Source organism: Cryptomeria japonica, chromosome 3 (genome assembly GCF_030272615.1).
Source record: "Cryptomeria japonica chromosome 3, Sugi_1.0, whole genome shotgun sequence".
Lineage (NCBI taxonomy): Eukaryota > Viridiplantae > Streptophyta > Pinopsida > Cupressales > Cupressaceae > Cryptomeria > Cryptomeria japonica.
In genome coordinates, this window is record NC_081407.1 from 173,052,787 (window position 1) to 173,076,165 (window position 23,379).

A 23,379-nucleotide genomic window follows, 5' to 3' on the forward strand; every position below is an offset into this window, starting at 1 on the left:
TAAACTTAAAGAAGCAGTAGCAGAATCACCTTCTACTGACCCCACTCTATACAGGCAAATGATTGGGTCTCTTATGTATCTGGTAAATACAAGACTAGATATCTGCTATGCAGTAAATGCCTTGAGTCAGTTTATGTGTGAGCCAAAGGAGATACACTTGGTAGCAGTAAAACACATTATGAGATATTTACAAGGCACCTTAAACCTTGGTCTCAAGTATAAGAAAATTGATCTTAATTTACACGGATTCTCAGATTCATATTGGGCTGGAAGTGTGACTGATCGGAAAAACACCTCTGGGTGCTGCTTCAGTTTGGGATCAGCCATGATATCTTGGATCAGCAGAAAGCAGTCTTTTGTAGCGCAAAGTTCCACTGAGGCCGAATACATTGCAGCCTCCATGGCTGCCCGAGAAGTGGTGTGGCTTAGAAAGTTGCTTGTGGGATTGTTTGGTAATCCGATGAAACCTACTATCATCCATTGCGACAATCAAAGTTGCATAAAACTTTCAGTGAATCCAGTATTCCATGATAGATCCAAACATATTGAGATCCCATACCATTATGTACGAGACATGGTAGACAAAAATGTGATCAAATTAGAATATGTTAGTATGGGAGATCAGACTGCAGATATTCTGACCAAACCACTTTCCAGAGTGAAGGTTGATCACTTCAGAAAGGGTTTAGGTATGATAGAAAGGTAATTTGCTTTGTAAATAAGATGTTGAAAATGTAAACTTCTTTTGTCATGTTGAGACATTATGGGTTTTACCCCCTGTGTTCATATCTAAGAGGTGACGATCTCTCAGATTATGAACACTTGTATGCAGACATCATAAGATGACTATCTTATGATTCTCAAACCAGTTATCATGTTGGATCTTTGGTATGTCATGGATGTGCCATGATGGTGTTGTAATAAAACATTTGAATAAAATGTTTGTGCACATATCACAATATGGATAAGATGAGAATTTAACCATCCTCATATGTTTATCCTCAGTGTTGCGTGTTTAGGCAATACTGATATCACGTGTCTAGTTGATATCTTGTTATAATAAAATGATGAATCCTTTATATCACATGGTTGGGTGATACATACTTAGAGTAATGTTTTATATTTGTATCCTATGTCCTGATGATACTTCATATCATATGTATAGATGATATATATTCTTGGAGACTGACATTATGAAAAGAAATGTGATGCAGGTTACTTTATCTATCTTCCAAAAGCTAAGAGGGAGTGTTAATGCATTAGTAGCTTCTGCAAGATAAGACTCTCCTAACTCTCTACTCTGTTATTAGTTTACTGATTCATGCTTTATGTTTATCAGACTATAACATTGATCATACTTATGATATTGATATTGGATAATGATGGATTAGATTGACGACCTACTTAACTATGTTAAGCGTCATTCTAAATGCTATCGGGCTATTAACCCGATAGCATATTAATGTCGATTCATATATGAATCGGCATTAATATGCTATCGGGGTATTAACCCGATAGCATATAATGCTAACCGTTATTGTTATTATTTACTTTATATTGATCCATTATTATATGCTTTGATACTGATTCATTATCGGGTATGTTTTATATCTGTAACAATTAACAAATACCGATTTATGATTGGATATGTTTATAAGCACTGTTATCATTAACAATGATATCGATTCATTATCGGGTATGTTCATAAGCACTGTTAACATTAACAATGATACCGATTCATTATCGGGTATGTTCATAAGCACTGTTAACATTAACAATGATACCGATTCATTATCGGGTATGTCTATAAGCATTGTTATCATTAACAATGATACCGATACATTAACAGGTATGTTTGTAGCATCGATTAGTTATGGATCGGTTAATGTTAGTAAGGGTCACGACCAAGTGACATCTTGGTCGGACATGTCTAAAAGACATGTCCGATCAAGGTGCCACTTGATTGTGGCCATCCTACTACTTATACATCATTCAAATCAAAGGAGATGACATTGAAATCGATACATGTTCATCCTCCTTACCTGCAGTAAAAGAAAGATAGCAATATTAGTGTCATAGTCATAATATCAAAATTCAAATACACCATCCTGAATATAACTTGTCCATTAAATTGGAAATTACAATAAATTTACAAAAACACCCATATTTATTTTGCATGCTTCCCAATGCACTCACTAAACCCAACGCCTAACCTGGGAAGTTCGATTTTCAATATAAAAATCTACACTTAAAATAAGATGCTAAAAAATTACAAGATGCATCGCCAGTGGTAGGAAGGATGGATGAGCCGGTACCCAGAATGATGGAATCGCCTGGCCAAAAGGTATGAGCAAAATACACTTTTAGCAGTTCAGCGACCAGCAGCCAGAAAACACTCCAATCTCACACAAAACACTCCACAATCTGCAAGTCACTCACCAACAACACTGGAAATACATGGACATAGCTAGGTACTATCTTGCAAGTACAAAACTGAGACTTAGCTAGGAAGCCACACTTCGAAGCTCAGATTTTGAATCGCCAATTCAGCAGCATAACGATGCAAATTCATATGATAACCAAAATGGGAGCCCAAGGCTCTTATTTGTAACTTCTAACTCCCCAAAACCAAATGCAAATGCTTACAAATTCGCCCAAATTCAACTTCTACATTTGCATTTCCTTTACCACGTGGACCCAAGGATGGCGCCCAAACCATAAGTCAAAGAATTACGCCAAAAAGCACAAGACCATGATTTTGACTTAGCAAACATTTGTGGTGAATAAAAATTAATATCTCCCACATCAAATTGGCATCCCTTTCTAGACATAAAATTCGCCTAGCACTTAGGAGATAATATGCGCAATTTCCATAGTCATTAATCAGTAGTAAAAATAATCAAATTAATTAAATATTAAACCTTAGGATAAGGAAATAATATTTAATTATATCACTGATGACTCCAATACTGATTATTGCCAAAACTAGGATGAAGTTGAGCCAGGAAGACCACTGAATTGCTACAGGATCGGGACCCTGTCCACTGCCAAAAATAGAAATATGCCATACTGCCACTTACTAAAAATAGTAAGTCATGAAATACTGCTCCAAAAAGCATGATCTTCGCACCCAGTGACAGAGCATGGAGAGATCAGTAGGACAGTATCACCAAAACGGCCAACCCCTGACTTACTAAAAATAGTAAGTTCTCGCCTCATCAATGCTTGATTCTCATTCTTCATTCCACCTAGCCTACGGATCTCAGGAATAGGCTAATGGACCACTGGAAAGACATCAACGAGGAGGGGACATTACAGTCCGCCCTCCTCAAGCAATTGTAAGGCTGGATACAGTAAAATCTCCTCATTTTCCCACGTGGCATCCTGTGCTGGCAAATTTTTCCATTTGATCAAGTATTCCTTGATCACCCTTCTCCTCAAAGAACGGTCCTTGAAATACTAGCTCCCCCTCATCAAGTTGGGGTAACTCAGCTGAAGCAACAACGTTATGTCCTAAAGCCTTTTTGAGGTGTGACACATGAAATAAATTATGAATCTCGTTGCCTATGGTAATTCCAGCTCATATGCCACTTCTCCAATTCTCTTGCTGACTCTGAAAGGCCCATAGAATCGTGGCTTCAATTTCTCAACCCCACTCTTCTTGAGAGTAGACTGTCTGTAGGGTTGGAGCCTCAAGTAAATCATGTCGCCCACCTCAAAGGTGCGCTCAATTCGCTGCTCATCAACATACAACTTCTGCTGATTCTGTGCATGCTGGAGATTGTTCCTCAGAATCCTCAGAATATCCTGACTTTGTTGCATCATATCCTTCGCCTGAGGTGTTCTGCTATCACCAAATACTAAGTCAGCGAAGCTAGGAGCTTCATAACCATATAGAGCCATGAATGGTGACATCCGGATCGACATGTGGTAGGAGGAATTGTAGCAATACTCTCCCAGGTGAAGCCATCTCACCCATGCATTTTGCTGCTCCGAGACATAGTTTCTAAGATATCCTTCCAACCACTTATTCACTATCTTAGTCTACCCATCAGTTTGTGGGTGATAACTTGTGCTTGGAGTGAGCACAGTACCACATAATCTGAAGATCTCTTGCCAAAAGGCACTTAGGAACTTGCTGTCCCTATCACTCACAATGTTCTTTGGTAACCCATGCAATCTGAACACATCTCGAAAGAACACTTCGGCAACCTGAGCTACTGTAAAAGAGTTGGTGATGGCAAAAAAATGAGCAAACTTAGTTAGCTCGTCTACCACCACATAAATACTATCCTTACCTTGAGCCCGTGGCAACCCAGTGATGAAGTCCATGGAAATACTTTCCCATTTTTGATCGGGAATAGGCAAGGGTTGCAACAAACCAGCTGGCAGAGTGTGCTCATCTTTGTTTCTCTGGCATGTATCACACTCCTTAATGTACTTCAAAACATCATTTTTAAGTCCCTTCCAAGAAAATCTCTCTCGGATCTGCCTGTATGTTTTGAAGTAACCTTGGTGACCAGCGACGGGGATGTCATGGAAAGTCTTCAAAATCTTCTCTTTTAGCTTAGATTCAGCCACTGTGAAGACCCTTCCTTTGTACAGTATCAACCCCTCAACCAATTTGTACCTTTCATCATGAAAAGTACATTCTATAATGTTGGTTGCAAACTGATTTTTGGCATAATAAGCAAGCAACAACTCCCTCCAATCAGCAGTAAGCTGGCATAGTGAGCTTAAATGGGGCCTTTTGGATAAGACATCAGCTACAAGATTGTTTTTTCCCTTAACATACTCAATATCGAAATCGTAAGCTTGCAGCTTACTCACTCACTTCTGTTGTCTTTCATTTAAATCCTTCTGATGCATGAAATGTTTAAGACTATTATGATCAGTCTTAACAATGAACTTACTCCCCACTAGATACTGCCTGAACTTCACAAGGGCATGCATTATGCTAAGCATTTCCTTGTCATAAATCGAATACAGCCTTTCAGGTCCTCTCAACTTCTTGCTCTCAAAGACTATAGGATGCTTATCCTGGATGAGGACTACACCAACACCTTCTCCAGATGCATCACACTGCAGCTCAAAAGGTTTGGTGAAATCAAACAAAGCCAAAACAGGGCAGGAACTCATGATCCCCTTAAACCGTTCAAACACTATCTGTGCCTTTTCGGACCATTCAAAAGCTCCTTTCTTCGTAAGATCTGTGGGGGGGGGGTAGCCAACTGAGAATATCCCTTCACAAACCTTCAATAAAAACCACACAGACTCAAAAATCCCTTCAAATGTGTTATGTTTTCGGGAGGAGGCCAATCAATGATGGCTCTAATATTTTCAGGGTCCACCTTCACACCACCTGCACTGATAATGTGACCAAGGTAGAGCAAGTCTTCCATTCCAAACTCACATTTGGACTCCTTGGCAAACAGGGATTCGGATTCTAGTATGCTTAGCACCTCATCCAAGTGTTGTAAATGCTCCTTTCAAGATTTGTTGAATATGAGTATGTCATCAAAGAATATCAAAACAAACTTCCTTAGTTGTTCTTGGAAGATTTTGTTCATACATGATTGAAATGTAGCGGGTGCATTAGTCAAGCCAAAGGGCATGACTAGGAACTCAAAATGCCCAAAGTGGCATCTGAAAGCGGTCTTCTCCACATCTGAAGCTCTCATTCTAATCTAATGATACCCCGACTTGAGGTCAATCTTAGAGAAGAACACTGCACCATGTAGCTCGTTAATGAGCTCATCAATTCTCGGGATAGGATACCGATTCTTGATAGTTTTTTGATTTAGGGATCTGTAATCCACGCACATGCACATGGTCCCATCTTTCTTTCTCACCAAAACAACAGCCGAAGCAAAGGGGCTTTTGCTAGGCCATATATAACCCATGTCAAGCAATTCCTGGATTGCTTTCTCAATCTCATCCTTCTGCTTCTTAGGATACCGGTAAGGAGTAGTCATAACTGGCTTAGCTCCTTCAAGCTCAATGATGTGTTCGACACCTCTCTTAGGGGGTCTGCCAGGAGGTGGGTTTTCAAACACCTTACTTCTCTTGGTTATCAAGGCTTGAAAGTCTTCAGGATAGTTCCAATTTTCTTTTAGTGGTTGTGAGGGCATGACCATGACCTTACTTCTATCCGTGATTATTGCTTGAATGTCTGTGGAATAGCTGCCCTTATCTACCAATGGATTTGAAGTCATTATCAAACACTCTGCTGCCCACTCCACCTGATTATGGCGGATCAGCCTTTCCATCCTTTTCAAAGATACAACTTTAAGTCCACCATGCGACATTCCTCTCAACACTACCTTCTTCCCTTCAGACATGAATTTCAGCTCCATGGTTTGCAAGTTTAGTGTGATCTCACCAAGAGATCTCAGCCATTGAATCCCGAGACTGCATCATCAGTCCCACCAATGCTAACCACAAAGAAATCATCTTTGATTTCATGATTTCCCAACTTCAGAGACATGTTGGAAATCATCCGGTTGCAGGATACAGTGGAGCCATCTGCTACCATGACTTTGAAGCCCTCAACTTCCTCTGCCACTAGTCCCCTTTTAGCAACAATCCTCTCATCAATGAAGTTGTGTGTCGCTCCTGTGTCAATGAGAGAAATGACACGATGCTCTCCAATCACACCCCAAACTCTAAAGGACTCATTTTTGTGAATGCTCGAGAGTTGAGCAACCACTCCTCTATCTTCCGATCCAAATTCAGACCCCTCAAGAGCCTCTTCATACCCGCTGTCCTCAACTTCAGTTTGCTGTTCTGAAATTTCAGAATCTGATCCATCCGCAAAATAGCACTCCATCTGATGCAAATTGCCATTTCCATGACACTTATGTCTTGGGGCCCAAGGTTCTTTGCAAGAATAACAAAGATTCTTCCTTTGAAGCTCTTGACGGAGCTCATCATCCATTCGCGGAGGGAACCTCTTGGTCTGATTTGTGAACTTCTTCTTATCCTTTCTGAAAGGAAAAGGCTTGGATTGAATTTTATTCCTTGGGGCAGACAACTCCATGCTTCGAGATTTCTTAATAGCTTCTGCCAAGGTGGGCGGATCAAATGCTTTAACCCAACCTTTCAACGGTTCCTCAAGTCCTTCAGTGAAAAGGACAACTAACCATTTCTCAGAGATGCTACTTACCATAACTGATAGATTTTGGAATTCAGTTACGTAAGTGTTCAACGAACCTTGCTGTTTGAGTTGTGCAAGTTCTCTAAATTTCACCTTTGGATCCTTGGTGTCAAATCTCTCAATCAGCTTGTTGGTGAAATCATCATAGGTGGTGATCAAGTTATGACCAAGGGTGACCAACCCATGGTACAACCATTCGTGGGGCCACTCCATCCAAGTGCAAGGTAGCAAATTTGATGGCATCTTCTTCCGGCATAGGCCTCAAAGACAAGTAATTGTCCAACTTTAGCACCCATGCTCTGGCTGTGCTCTTAGTGCTTCCATCAAAGTGTGCTAAGGTCACTCTTCAAGAGCTTGCTGATAATCGCTTGGGGCAGCAAACTTATAGTCATTCCTCCTTCCTCTCTTCATTTTCCGATTCATAAACTGATCCAGAGTGAGGATATCTCGGATCTCACCAGGGAGAGAAGCATACTCCATGTAGCTATTTCTTATTTCATCAGCTGTAGGTATCTCTGTTTCAGCTTGTTGTACTTCTCTTGGCAGAAATACAGGTTGTAGAGGTCTTGGGGCTGAACCTCCATTGTTGCTCCCGTTGTTACTCCCATTTCCATTGCCTATAGGACCATTAGAAGTGCTGGCTTCCGGTCCATTGTTGGGTTGATTAGGGGTCCCAACAACGTTTTGGTTAAGTTTGGCCAGCAGTAGAGACATCATGTCCATCATGGCATTGAATTGTCTCTCAGCCTTCTTATCGGGTGCCTCATTCTGTTTTGTAGCCTTGTTTGCCATTGAATCCACTGAGTCTGAAGAATCTAAATCCTTCCCTCTGTTCCTCAGTACTTTTGAAACTGTGTCCTCTTCCGGCACTATTGGAATCTGAAACTGATGTCTCTTCTGTTCTCGGTTGTAGTATCTGACGTCTTTGTCACTCGTGAAGACTTCTAAACCCACTAAAACTCACAGGCTGGCAGGAAAACCAGCTTTGATACCACTGTAATATCCCAGTTATTTTTTTTGTTTTTAGGCCAATAATAATCATCCACAAACAGATAACCCATTAAGGTTAGAAAGCATAAACTGAAAACTTGTTGAAAAATGCAACCCTTCCACTTTATGATCACCAAGTGCCTAATGTGGGAAGGTGAGAGCATACGGTGAATAGGGGATCGTTAGATCTCAAATCTACTGAAAAATGAAGTGGAATACAATACTGGGCAGCAAGCCAGCCCCTTCCGCTTATCCAGCGGGAATGCAAGAAACTTGGCGGTGAACCAGCCAAGAGAAACATACGAAGGCACAAATCACTCGACTGCGATATTTCAGTGGGAGGATTGAAATTACAAACAAACTCAACTCAACCGCTTATGCAGAGGGAGGACCATTACAATCAATCATCAGTCGACCACTTATGCAGCGGGAGGACTGGATTACAATTCAATTGAAATAGGCGGCAAGCCAACCTCTTCCACTTTTCAGCAGGATGAGAGTTACAAGCCATAATTGGTTAGTAGTACTACTACTTAACCTTACAATAATCAAGATAGTGAGAGAAGAAGAGTAATGTTGAACATCCAAATAATAAGCTTGAAATTTCTGCTAACATCAAAATCTGCAGGCTAGAAATGCAAAACCGACAGCCTATGGATTCACTAAAACACTCATAACTCTCTCATTACTCACCCAATTCACCCAAAATCAGTTCTAAACTAATGCTACACCAGCCACAATGAAAACAAACCCAAAGGAAGCTATCAAAACACCCATATTTACTTTGCATGCTTACCAATGCACTCACTAAACCCAACGCCTAACCTGCGAAGTTCGATTTTCAATATAAAAATCCACACTCAAAATAAGATGCTAAAAACTTACAAGATGCATCGCCGGTGGTAGGAAGGATGGATGAGCCGGTACCCAGAATGATGGAATCGCCTAATCAAGAGGTATGAGCAAAATACACTTTTAGCAGTTCAGCGACCAGCAACCAGAAAACACTCCAATCTCACACAAAACACTCCACAATCTGCAACTCACTCACCAACAGCACTGGAAATACATGGACACAGCTAGGTACTATCTTGCAAGTACGAAACTGAGACTTAGCTAGGAAGCCACACTTCGAAGCTCAGATTTTCAATCGCCAATTCAGTAGCAAAACGATGCAAATTCATATGATAACCAAAATGGGAGCCCAAGGCTCTTATTTATAACTTCTAACTCCCCAAAACCAAATGCAAATGCTTACAAATTCGCCCAAATTCAACTTCTTCATTTGCATTTCCTTTACCACGTGGACCCAAGGATGGCGCCCAAACCATAAGTCAAAGAATTATGCCAAAAAGCACAAGACCACAATTTTGACTTAGCAAACATTTGTGGTGAATAAAAATAATATCTCCCACATCAAATTGGCGTCTCTTTCTAGACATAAAATTCGCCTAGCACTTAGGAGATAATATGCGCAATTTCCATAGTCATTAATCAGTAGTAAAAATAATCAAATTAATTAAATAGTAAACCTTAGGATAAGGAAATAATATTTAATTATATCACTTATGACTCCAATACTGATTATTGCCAAAACCAGGATGAAGTTGAGCCAAGAAGACCACTGAACTACTGGAGGATCGGGACCCTGTCCACTGCCAAAAATAGAAATATGCCATATTGCCACTTACTAAAAATAGTAAGTCATGAACTACTGCTCTGAAAAGCATGATCTTTGCACCTAGTGACAGAGCATGGAGAGATCAGTAGGACAGTATCACCAAAACGGCCAACCCCTGACTTACTAAAAATAGTAAGTTCTTGCCTCATCAATGCTTGACCCTCATTCTTCATTCCACCTAGCCTACAGGTCTTAGGAATAGGCTAATGGACCACTGGAAAGACATTAACGAGGAGGGTACATTACAAAGATCCCGTGTCTCTTTATATCTACTTACTTTCTTGACATCAGTGACAATACTTCCAACATTTCTTGCATTGTATCCAAGCTTAGGAATCAAAACTTCCTAGGTTTTAATCCTTTGTTTGATTGTGTGCAGAGAAAGGGCAATATCCTAGGTGTTTATTCACAATTTATTTCTTTGTATAGGCTTGTTTTTCTGGAGAAGAGATATCTTGTAAATTCATAGGAAAAGAACATTTTTTTATTTCAGATCTAGATTCATTGAAAAGTTCGGAGTTAGTAGGGACTTTTTCAAAGTGAATTGGGTTTGTGGATATCTTATGTAGCAAGGTTTTCTCATATGGGAGAGATAGGGTTTCTCAAGGAAGTACTACTTGTACAACAATTTCTGCATCTGATTGCATATTTGGATTCCTTGTGAAAATTGTTTGGGATCCATATTTTGTTTTCAGAAAAATCTCATCTGTTTTGGCCTCTAAAACTACCCTAGAATATTTTGTAGGTATAGTGGTTTAAAGGCTAGGAAGTGTCCCCATTGGTGACTAGCACATGGCCTATGGTGAGAAATGCTCGTACATATGGAATGACCAAGTGGTGGAAAGAAGCAACAGGAGTGGTTGTTGGAGAGACCAAGTGCATAGATGGGTATTGGGATTTGGAACAAGCTTTAACAAACCTTTAGACATCCATATTGGTTTGAGTGCATAGATGTAGTTTGCCTATAAAGGCGACTAACATTTTGTTTGGCAATTGTTGGTTGAGACTTTGATCCCTACTAGCCTCATATTTTTGATTGACTTGGTGATGTGGTAGTTGAGTTGGAAATTAGTGATGAGGGAGTGCCACATGGCATCATTCAATTTGGGATGTATAACTGAGGTGGTAAATTGGAAAAACTCTAAATACATAAAGATTCAAGTTGAGTGACTAACATGTTTGAGTTCCATCAGGCTAATATTTTTTCTTGTTCATGCCATTTTGTCCAAGAGTTGGGTATAACAAGTTTGAAAATAAGGGTGAGAAGAAGGCTGCACCCTATTATAGTATGCAAAATATTCCAGTTATATTATCAGTTGACCATGTTCAAATTTGAACAGTAAGGGATTTAACTTGACTTTGATATCAATGTCATATATAACCTTTGAAATACTTGCACATGTAGATGGAATAAAGATATTATATTAGAGCGATTACTATCTAGTTGTAATGTCCCCTTTTTGGAGGAAGAATCATTAATTAATTTAATTAATTAAGCTGTCCCAATTATTGATATTTCTTAAGGATAGCTTAATTAATTATTTTAATTAATAGTATTAAGTTAATTATTTATAAAGTTATCAAATAAATTAAAATTAAAAGGTGACTTTATATTTAAATAATTTAATAAATTGACTTAATTTAATATTATATCATAAAGTCACTTAAGGGAAATAATATTAATATTATTTCTAGATGCTTCTAGAAATGGACTTAAAAAAAAGGAGATCTAGTTGATCTTCAAGGCAGCCAGGAATTGATATTTTGTATTGATTGGGTTTTGTGGAGCCAAGGGGTTTCTGCAGATCTTTTGTCTTTGGGAACGAAAACTCCCATTGATAGCATAACTGAGGGAGTGAGATCTCTTGAAGGGTTGCATTAGAGGAGGTGATACTTCAGTCATCTCAATTGTGGCCAAATGCCAACTCAGCTTACGTTTGGTTTTGTGGAGTAAATGGAGACATTTTAGTATGGAAGGATTTCATTGATTGTGCTTCATTAATGCTGATTCCACCTCCCAGCTCACCGAGTTTATCTCAGACATTATCAGTCTTGCCATGGTTGAGGAAATTTATGATTTGCTTATTGAAAATCCACATTGGCATCGTCCTCATCTCCTAATAGGCGTGCTTCATTCCTAGGTGGTATCAATGGGGTTTTAAGCATGAATTGAAGGCTGCAATTATTCCAATCTGCACTAGGGTTACTTCAGATTTTTACACAGCTAAAGAATAAGACCATGATTCTACTCAGAATGACCAATGAATGCATCGTCTTTCTTGTTCCAGCCTAGGCATCTCCTTTGTGAGGGAGTTTAGTTGGGTTTGATGCAGAAAAGAGAGCTTAGAAGCCAGTGATAATTTCCTAATGGACTGAAACATATCAGGAAACAGGGGCGATTTTGGATAAGGGTCAATTTAGCAAAAAAGAAGAGCTCAAGGTGTTTGATATTGCTTGCTTCTTCATCAGCAATACAAGGTGCTTTTATAATCAGGTTCGTTGTGCTTAATTGTCTCTTGCATTATCAGTTTAAGCCATTTGAAGTCACTGCTGTAAGAGAGCATTTACAGCCAGATGAATCTATTTTTGTAAGCCAAAGTAGCTTGGTAAATTGCAAGTATATTGTAATCAGGTCTGCAATGAATGAATAAGTCAATTGTGAACTTACAATTGCTGTCATAAAGTTTGTTTCATTTTCTAAGGATGCATGACAAATGTTTGGCAAAATGTCAACTAGATGATTATGATGTTTGAATGCATTATTAGTTGATGAATCATCTCTAGATTCAGTGTATTGCATTCCTAGATTCCTACTAGCAAAACTACATAACACACAGAATTATACAGCTGTCCAAAAATACATAACACGCAGGTTATACAGTCCGAAAATCAGAACAACAGGTTATCAGACAATTGTTTGATAATATTTCCTTCACTCTCAGCCATACAATAGCAGGGGATATTACACTAGTCTAATCCTGTGTAGGAACTATGGAGATATGGTGATGGTCCATTATCACATGAATCCCATAAGTTAGGAGCTCAATCATAGCTATCACCAAGTCTAGTATGGACCTTTTATAATAGACGGCACTGAATGATTGTCTTTCAATTTCTGTATCTTGACTTGCTTGCTTGTGTATATTCTCTTTCCTAATATCTGAAGAAACACACTAGAGTGGGTATCAAGGAAACTTTCTTTTTCGTAGAAAGTATGGATTACTAAACAGGTCCAAGAGTGACTATAGAGAATTTCGTGTCTCAAATGTCTTGTTCAGTAATAAAATAAAATAAATTAAAATAAATCATCAAAGGAAGTTCCTCAATTAATTTCCTATATCCTGCCTCATATCACCTGGCAGCAAAATTATAATAATGTAAGAGGGAATACACTCACAGTCTTTGGTCATTAGCGATCACTACAGGGCTATGAGCTGTATATTTATTTTTACATCATACAATAGATCCTCAAAGGGAGTCCCTTAATTAATTTCCCATATCCTGCCTTATATCTCCTGGCAGCAAAATTGTAATAATGTAAGGGGAATTACCCGCATAGTCTTTGGTCCTCAGTGATCACCATAGGGCATTGAACTGCATGCTTTTTTTACATCACACATTGTGTATATTTTCATGCCGTTTGAAGAACATAAGAAATCTCAACAAAGAAATTTTGTCATGCATAAATAGTAAATACCATTGTCATACATATATATGAATATCTCAAACAAGATTTTTCTAATAGGAAATTGGTAAATAAACTTAAAATATATTTCAAATAATGTAAGAGGGAATACACTCACAGTCTTTGGTCATTAGCGATCACTACAGGGCTATGAGCTGTATATTTATTTTTACATCATACAATAGATCCTCAAAGGGAGTCCCTTAATTAATTTCCCATATCCTGCCTTATATCTCCTGGCAGCAAAATTGTAATAATGTAAGGGGAATTACCCGCATAGTCTTTGGTCCTCAGTGATCACCATAGGGCATTGAACTGCATGCTTTTTTTACATCACACATTGTGTATATTTTCATGCCGTTTGAAGAACATAAGAAATCTCAACAAAGAAATTTTGTCATGCATAAATAGTAAATACCATTGTCATACATATATATGAATATCTCAAACAAGATTTTTCTAATAGGAAATTGGTAAATAAACTTAAAATATATTTCAAATATGGATGAAATCAGTATTAAATGAGAAGCAACAATTTTTCTAGAGGTCTATTGGGATCATTTTTTCAATGATAAAAAGTAAAATTGGCATACAATTGAGAAACTACATTGCCCATGCATGTATTTAATATTTCTCAAGTTGGTTTATCTCATAGATATTTGATATGTTACATTGATTCGAGTTGGTTGGAAGGCAAAGCTACAAACTCAGGCCACCTTAATGGTATGGTGACATTGAATGGTTATATTGTAATTAAAATTATAATATACTGTTGGAGTCTCTTTAAATTTAGTCATTGTGGTGGTTTCAATTTTGTTGATCATTTTAGAATTTTATAATGGCATTTGTAATATGTTGTGTTTTGGATGCATGGTATTATAGTAGACCCACATAATCAAATGGAACATATGATTATTAGCTATCAGTGGACCTCTCTTGGAGTATACTTTATAATGGTTTGTATTCTGTGCTATTTTAATGCTTATAATTCTATTGCAGTAAAATTTTGTTCTGCTGCATACCCTTTGCCAGTCAAACACCAACTGTTACCCTCCCCTTTGTCCCCTTAGGTTATCATTTGATACCTTGTTTGTTGTCATTTTCCTTGTCTTATATTTCATTGTTTTGAATCATAACTGATTTACTTGGCATACTCTTCGTACCCCAGTGAGTTCATTAATTCATGTTCAACATATGCTGATTTGAATCACATGGATAAAAGTGATCCTTTTTGGCCAGTTTTTCATACTGCTTTTGATTTACAGGAAAAATTCAGATCCATTTGAGGAACCAGAATGTGAGGCATTGGATATTTTTGTAAACGAATTGCTTTGTATAGGCAAAGGTATTTGATGATTTATATTTGAAAAAGTTGAGGATGTTGCATAAGATAATACTATATGACATACAGTATTGCTGAAATCTTTTCTAAATATATTCTTAAATATATGTCCACTAGGATGGGTATACATTTTAAATTAATTTTTTTTTAATATTCTATACTATTTCACAAAAGGCTTTTTATTCTTAGTTTGCTAATGCAATTGTATTTGTAACTTCATACTTATCAAGGCTGGTGCTAGGATCATCATGGAAATTGATTTCTTTATAGTGCTCTAGCTCAAAATTTAAGTACTATGATAGCTTCATGATGGTAGAATAAATCTTAGATTGAATTCCCCGTTTATCAAAAGGTCTAGGAAGCTTTTGCATATTATTTAAGTAGTTAAGATATGCTAGTGCCAAAACAATTCAACATATTCATGCCACTAGCGTCACTCTTGTTAACACTTATCATATTTATTATTCATGTAGTCTAAAGATAACTAGTCTTATTCTTCCTAATTCAAAGTATCGTGTAGCTAAAGTTTCTACTTAAAACTTCATTTCACTAGGACTTTCGAATGCTGTAATATGATAGAATGTTACTAGTATTACAGTCATGGAATTCTTTAATTTCTTTAAACATAGTCTTTCTTGCATTTATTTTAAGAATCTATAGGATACTATTTTGGATCTACGACTATATTACATGCAACTAACTTTTTCTTCTTACATTTCTAAATGGAAATATTGCAATTATGATTAATTTAAAGTCTATAAGCTCATTAATTCAATCGGAAAAGTGAAGGAAAATTTCAAAGTAGAAAAATGCAAATGTAATATCTTCTTCAACCCATGAAGGTTAATGGATGCAAACTCTTCTTGCTTGTCTTGATTAGTTTCTTTATCCTTCAATTGGTTAGAAAGGTAGAAACAAATGTACAATGGTAGATGATTTCTATTCATTTTTTGAGTTTCTTAGCAGGATGCCTATATTCATGTGTGAAACGAGCACCTCAAGCCTTTTCATATGCTCCTGAGACGGGATGTGCACGTGCCATCTCTCAAGGTTAGTTTTGTATTACGGTGCGAAAGTTAGTGGTGTGTGTCTTTTACCTAAGTGAGTCTCATTTATATATATTGTAATTAGATATTTTGATTTCAACAATATATCAATGTAATCAATGTGTAATAAAAGTCTATGTATTTATTCGGCCTTTAGGTTTAAGTTAATGAAATGTCCCTTCCAAGATATTTTAACAAACTTACAAATGATATAAAATATAGCTCTCGGACATTTCATTGACCAGTTTGCAAATAAACAATCCTTAGATATCAACATGTATAGCTTCAAGAATCAACTGTGTGAAATTCACACAGTTGATTCCTGAAGCTATGCATGTTAACACTATGGACTGTGGAAATCATTTATCTACAATCCTTAGATATTTCTGATTCTATTACTTTAGTTGCATAAGCATTTACATAAACACTTATCATTCAAATTGAATGCATGGACACTGTATCAAACAACTGGCAAAGTCTAGAGATCACATAAACAATTTCAGAGAATATTATGAACTCACAGTTGCAATGCTTGAAATAAGTTGTCTGAAATACTGGTATATTAATGTTGATATGTTCCCTATAATCATTTTTGTAGCTGTATAAAGCAGTGACAACCACTGATTAACTCTTGTATACAAATTTTGGACTGACGAAGACACTCTTTATGGATCCGCCAGCTGGTATTTATCATTGTTGTGTGGTACATGTTTGTAGAAACATGGAAGATTTTTAAGCTGCTTTATTTGCTGAAATTTAATGCTGTTACTGCCCAGAACTCATTATCAGATCTGTACCTGCAAATTGCTGCTTTCATAGCTTTCAAACTACTCCCCGTCATGCAAGAATTTTTGTGCCTCAATTTCAATCTCCTTAATCCTGGTAAACTTCATGAATTGGAGTGGTTGAGGGTGAATGAGGGTACCACATCCCTCCATATTCTTCCACGTCACCTTCAACAAGTTTCTCAAATGTAAATCGCTGCCCTTATTACTCCCTTGACCTCTCTTTCTTTACATGTCCTCTTGGAATGGCATAAATTCAAACAAGATGCTTCTTTAATGTAGCTGGCAGTTGGCCAATTCAATAAAAAAATATTTCACAAGTCTTATGGCCCCTTCCAAGCCTCTCACGTTTTCCTGGGCTCGAAACCTTTGTGTCATGAATTAATACGGCTAACTCTTAATGGGCAATATAGCTGGAACTGAAATACATACTGTAAAATTCCAAAATAAATAGCAAATGTCTGTAATGTCCCCGATTTTAGACTGGAATTGTTTGTGGAGAAATAAGGGGGAAAGTTATTTAATTTAATATTATATAAGTTGTCTCATTATATTTATTAAAATCACACGTGAGATGACTTTATATTTTATTAAATTAATAAAGTGACTAAAGTATAAAATAAAAATTAATTAAAAAGTCACTTAAGAAATAATAAACTTAAAGTGTACCTACCCTCTTCTAGAAGGAATCTTATCAAGGGTTATGAAAAGGATAAATAGAAGAGGGTAATTGATGATTAATCATCAGTTGTTTGTTAATTCCTCTTGTGTTGAGTTGTGGAACCCAGGGGTTGTCTACAGATTTGATCTTAGGGAATGATACCTCCCTTTGATCCGCATAACTGAGGAGGTGAAAGATGCTCTGAAGGGTTGCCTTGAGAGTGAGGAACATTCAGTTCTTCACATTGAGCTTATTGAGGTTTCATATCAAATTTTGTGGATGTTGCTTCAGATCTTCAGACTTCTATGATTTTCTCATTGAACATGGTGAATGCATCCTTTATGAGTTTGAAGATAGCGATTTCTCCCAAGGGAAAGGGTGACCCATTTTGGAGTAATTTGGAAGTGATCCAAGTGAAGTTGCAGTAGGTAACCAGTCTGAAGTAGTTTATCATCTTCCATGATTTTGCTCATGTGACATTATAGATGCATGCTCTCTTGTGTTCGAAGTCAGCAAACTTAACTAAGGAGGAGGGCGATGCTGTTTGGTGTATTTTGAGGGCGAATTGAATTAAGTTGCAGCTAACTATCAGACTGCAGCAGACTACACCCATCCCATGATTTTGTTCATTAATCATTATTGATGCATCGATTTGTATGATTGAGGACAGCAATCTTAGGAAGAGCCAAGGGCAATTCATTGGAGGTGATTGTAGGCGATCTTGTGAATAGTTCAAAGCATTATCAATTCAAACAGGGATCAAACCAGTCAGCAGCTGTTCACTTCGATTTTGATCATATCATCTCTTGAGCTTCGGTTTTCATTCACAGATGGTGGCATTACCCTATTTGGAAGGAGGCGATCTCTTGGAAGGAAGATTGGGACTCAGTGCTGATCATTCCAGAATTTGTAGAGCTGAGGTTAGTGTTTCTGCAGATCAGTCAAGGCATGCAAGAATCCTTGATTTTGGCTTATTGAGTTGCATTGCATCTGTCTGCACATAAGGAGATAGGTGATCTTTGTGGGGGTTCATTGAAGGTGTTCCAAAGAACATTTGGAGGAGTTTTGATCATTATTGCAGGACTGCCATTAAGTTATATCAGACCCTTGGAACCTATGTTTTTGCTCATAACAGATGATTGAGGGTTGATAAATTTGTGGGTAAGGGCTCAGTCAAATCACCTTACCTAGGCATCCATTTTGTGCATACTCTTGGCAACCTTGCAGCTGGTATATAACCTGCAATTTTTCTAAGGTTAGGCAGCATCTTCAGCAAGGGCGATTTTGTGCCTGGGAAGCTCTAAAAGTCATCAAACTATACCAGCTTCATCGCTCAGCCCTCTCCTTTGTCTCAACAGCTTCCAATCAGGTTTTCGGCATCCATTTGTCTTGCTTATTGGTCCATTTCTGAGGTTGATGTTTTCAGACTTAGGGCAGTAATTAGATAGTCATTTGATCATTGTAAAAGAAGGTTATCTTATCAAAATAAGGTCTGAAATAAAGTCTGAAACCAATTGTAACAGCCCTGGTTATTAAATTGTAAGTCTGAAGTGTGTATGACATATGTTTGACGAAATGTCAATGATCTAGCAAAGTCTGATTTGAGGTATTTTTCTTTTGTATTTTGATGTTTGTAATAATTATGTCATTTTGTTGACATAGACTTGTATCCCATAGGATGAATGAATAAAAGTGTTCTACTTTTATATGTCGTTGTTATATATAAAGCCGTACGGGAATTAATGCCCAATACATTGAATAAAGACAAAAATAAGCAAGAGTATATAGATGAATGTGCAGTAGCCCAATGTGCCTTGATCCTTGAACAGCAAGCGGAAAGGCGATGGAGGTATAAGGGAAGGGAGGAGGAATGCTCCGAAGGGGACGGTGAGGCTGACGGCCACCCACGGAGTCGGGAGGAGTTACTTGCGGAAACCCGCCGCAAGATAGAGTGTACTAAAACTCAGTTGAGGGACTTGAGGGACTTGTCACGCACACCAGAGGCTAGGAAAACTCCACGGAGTGGGGAGGAGGCAAGGGAGGGAGAAGACACCGGGGCTGCTAGGAGTGTCGGAGGGACCCCGGGGCACGGCGGTCAAGCACCTCTTACAGGATCTAACCCATCTGGAGTAGGACAGCAGCCACCAGTAGTAAAAAGACAAGGCATGGCGCAAAAACAAAAACTTCCAAAGTCCCATGGGGACGGTAAAGAAGACCCTATCTGCCACTGTCGCACTTGTGAAACAATTTGGGGAGCGAATGGTGTTACCGATCAGGACGAGTGGGTAACATCGTTTCCTGCAACCCTAAGGGGCATGGCCATCGATTGGTTCTTTGATACGGAGAAGGCTACAATTAGCACATGGCCTGACTTGAAGAAGGAATTTCAAGTGGAGTTTCATCTCCTAAGAGACGATAATGAGATCGTAGCCAAAATTTACGGCATGAAACAGAGGCAGAACGAGACGGTTCGAACCTACAGTCGGCGGGTCAAAGAGCTGCTAGGAAAAATGGAGAACCAGCTCGCAGACGGACTGAAAACACGGTGGTTCGTGGAAGGTTTGAAGACGTCTCTTAGACGGAAAATGAAGATCATACCTCCCTCTTCATATATCGACGCCTATAATAGGGCAATGGATTTAGAAAGCGAGCAGAAGACGTCCAAGAAAAAGAAAAAGAAATCCTCGTCAAATGACGATTCCTCTTCTGACAAAAGCAGTAGCAGTGATGACGAGTCTAATCCGAAGGTACGGGCGACCAAAGGAAGCACAAGCAAAGCCGACAAAGGGGATTTATGGTGCACGGACTGGCGCAGCAACGGACACACCAAGGGGTCTTGTCCGAAGAAAGCATTTTGTGATATTTGTCAGATTGCCGGACACCTTACCAAGGAGTGTCTGTACAATATGAGGACCTGTAACCAACAGGTTCTCTTTACGGAACCGTCTGCGCCAGCCAGCACGTCCCAGCCTGTGATCAACAACGCGTTGTCTGGCGGCTATCGGAACAACAGGCGACGAGGAAGAGGCAATAATAATAGTACTAATAATAGAAGCCGAATCCAATATGACGCTAAAGGGTGGCCGATGATACAATGTCGGGCTTGCAACCAATGGGGGCATTTTGCCAGGGACTGTACGGTGGAGGAAGTGCCACAAAAACTTTGCAAGTGGTGCGGTCCGGGGGACCATGACGATGGCAACTGTTCGAAATCTGGAGTGAATTTGTTGAATGTAGAAACGGAGGATGTGCTCGCCATAACAAGATCCAAGACGAAAGCAGCCACTTACCCAGATCCTCGTACGGAAAAACGAAAGGCACTGGAGGCACAAGCGGAACTGGAGAAGGAGATGTCGACGAACAAGGACGCACACGGGCTTGTAGGTACTTCTTGCTCTGAAGCAGAAACAAATATTATAAACCAACTGCTACAGGTCGAGATACCTGTCAAAATGAAGGATCTCCTGGAAAGTATGCCACACTTGCGGACGACACTTCTGCAATCCGTACTGATAACCCCAGTCGGCCAACCAACACGTGGAAGGGACAACCTTGGCGAGACGGTGGCAGACCCATTAGCCCTGATGATCAACAATTGTAGACACCCAACAGTGGTGGAAATGGGTATACTGGGCACCATCTTGACCGACACCATTGTCGACGGCGGGTCGGGAGTAAATGTCTTGCCAGAGGAAACATGAAAAAAATTGGGCAAACCTACTCTCTGGCCGTTCACCTTTAATTTATTGGGAGCAGACCAACATGGCATCAAGCCGCTTGGCACACTCATGGCGTAGCCAGTAACAATCGGAACACAGCCGTTCGTCTTGAACTTTGTGGTCATCCCATTGAAGAAGAAGGGATATGATGCCATCCTTGGCAGAGGCTGGCTGGTGGCGGCAAAAGCAAACCACAATTGGAAAAAGAACACCTTGTCCATGGAAAAGGCCGGCAGAAGATATATCATTGACCTCAAAACCCAACTGGTCAGTGAAGAGTTGGCATCAGAGTCAGAGTCCGACGGGGATGACGGTATGGATGAAGGGAAGGATGGCAAGGAACCAGATGATGAAGGCATCTTAGGAATTCAAGCCTGTTCTAAGGACGAGATGGATTCTTTGAGAGGGCTCTTCCATTGGCAAACGGAAGACTATGAATTATTGTACAGGTGCAATGTGCTGGAGATCGAAGAAGAACCTGACGAGAACGAGTTCCCACTAGAGTACGGACAATACAAGGAAGGGGATGCCCATGTGGATGACGCACCAGTGCACCAGTTCGACAAGAGTAAGCCCATAAGGTACGAGGAATCCGCACTTAAAATTACAAACCTTGGAGAAACTTCAGAACAGAAAAATATTCTGGTCGGCGACGACTGGAATCCGGTCTTGAAGACGGCGGCATTCAAAATTTTCACAGAGTACAAGGATGTGTTCGCCTGGACGTATAAAGACCTCAAAGGGGTACCACAAGAACTTTGTGTACACCGGATCCCTCTGGTTCCCAGAGCCGTGCCTGTATGAAAGCGGCCATACAGGATGAACAAAAATTATGCCGCTAGGGTAAATGATGAAATTGACTGCATGCTCGAAGCAGGAATCATCTTCAAGGTCCAGAGCAGCGAATGGGTATCACCCATTGTGATATCCTTGAAAAAGGAGGCTGATCAGATAAGAATCTGTGTAGACTTCAGGTGTTTGAATGCTGTCACAATTAAAGATCCATTTCCCATACCATTCACAGACACCATCCTCGAGGAAGTAGTGGGCCATGAAATTTATTCATTTATGGATGGATTCTCGTGATATAATCAAATTTCCATTGCAGAGGAGGACAGATTGAAGACCACCTTTGTCGTAGAAGATGGCGTCTATGCATACAACCGGATGCCATTCGGGTTGTGCAACGCGCCAACTACCTTCCAACAGATAATCCTCCATATTTTCGACAAAATGTCTGTAGGAAACTTCAAAGCATTCTTGGACGACTGGTCCATTTACAGCACGAAAGAGGTACATCTTGCTGCACTTGGCGATTGCATGGAAAGATGCCGACGAGCCCGCCTAACCCTAAATCCCAAGAAATGCAGATTTATGGTGCCTCAAGGCAAGTTACTAGGGCACATCGTCTGCAAGGCCGGACTGAAGACTGACCCTGACAAGGTACGGGTCATTGTGGAGATGGAGGTGCTCAACGATGTCATTGGCGTCAAGTCATTTCTTGGACACATTGGGTATTATAGGTGGTTTATTAAGAACTTTGCCCAAGTATCATACCCACTTGATATGCTGACACGAAGGGGGGAGCCGTACATCTGGGGACGGCCCAAGAAGAGGTTTTCCAGGTGTTAAAGTCATGGTTGGTAGGTGCGCCAATCCTGACATATCCAGACTGGGACAAAGAGTTCCATGTACATGTCGACGCATCCAACTTTGCCATAGGGGCCACACTGGTGCAGGTTGGCAGCCACGGGCTGGACCACCCAGTGTATTTTGCAAGCCGACTCTTGTCAAAAGCAGAGAAGAATTAGAGCACAACGGAGAGAGAAGCCCTTAGGATGGTATACTCCGTCCAGAAATTCCGACATTACCTATTGGCGACACCATTCACATTTTATGTGGATCACCAGGCGTTGATGTACCTGGTGAACAAGCCAATCATCCAGGGGCGGATTAGTCGATGGCTGTTGCTGTTACAAGAATTTACATTCAACATCATTGTCAGACCTGGCAAGAGCCATGTCATCGCCGACCAGCTATCACGGATCAAGTCTGGAGAGTCGACCGAAGGTGTTAATGAGGATTTTCCGGACGCCCATCTCTTCCGCATTGCCGTCCTTCCTACCTGGTACACGAGTGTGGGCGAATACTTGTCAACTTCAAAATTTCCTAAGGAAATGTCATCAAGCGAAAGACGAAAACTTGTACTAAGAAGCAGAACATTCCAACTTATAAATGGCCTTCTCTACAAGATGGGACCTGACCAGATCCTACGACAATGCGTCTTGGAAGAGGAAATCCCAAGAGTCCTGAG

General features: G+C 39.5%; 1 protein-coding gene across 4 annotated transcripts in view; it reads left to right on the forward strand.

Annotated features, from left to right (window-relative positions):
* The window catches only part of LOC131029217 (uncharacterized), a 201,151-nt gene that overhangs the window by 108,861 nt on the left and 68,911 nt on the right, over positions 1 to 23,379 (forward strand). For 2 of the 4 annotated variants that reach the window (XM_057959630.2, XM_057959633.2), the window contains 2 exons: positions 14,778 to 14,857; positions 15,818 to 15,904. In XM_057959630.2, the coding sequence (XP_057815613.1) occupies positions 14,778 to 14,857; positions 15,818 to 15,904 (167 nt within the window). The remainder of the gene's footprint in view (positions 1 to 14,777; positions 14,858 to 15,817; positions 15,905 to 23,379) is intronic. The other 2 variants (XM_057959632.2, XM_057959634.2) reach the window with 1 other exon arrangement.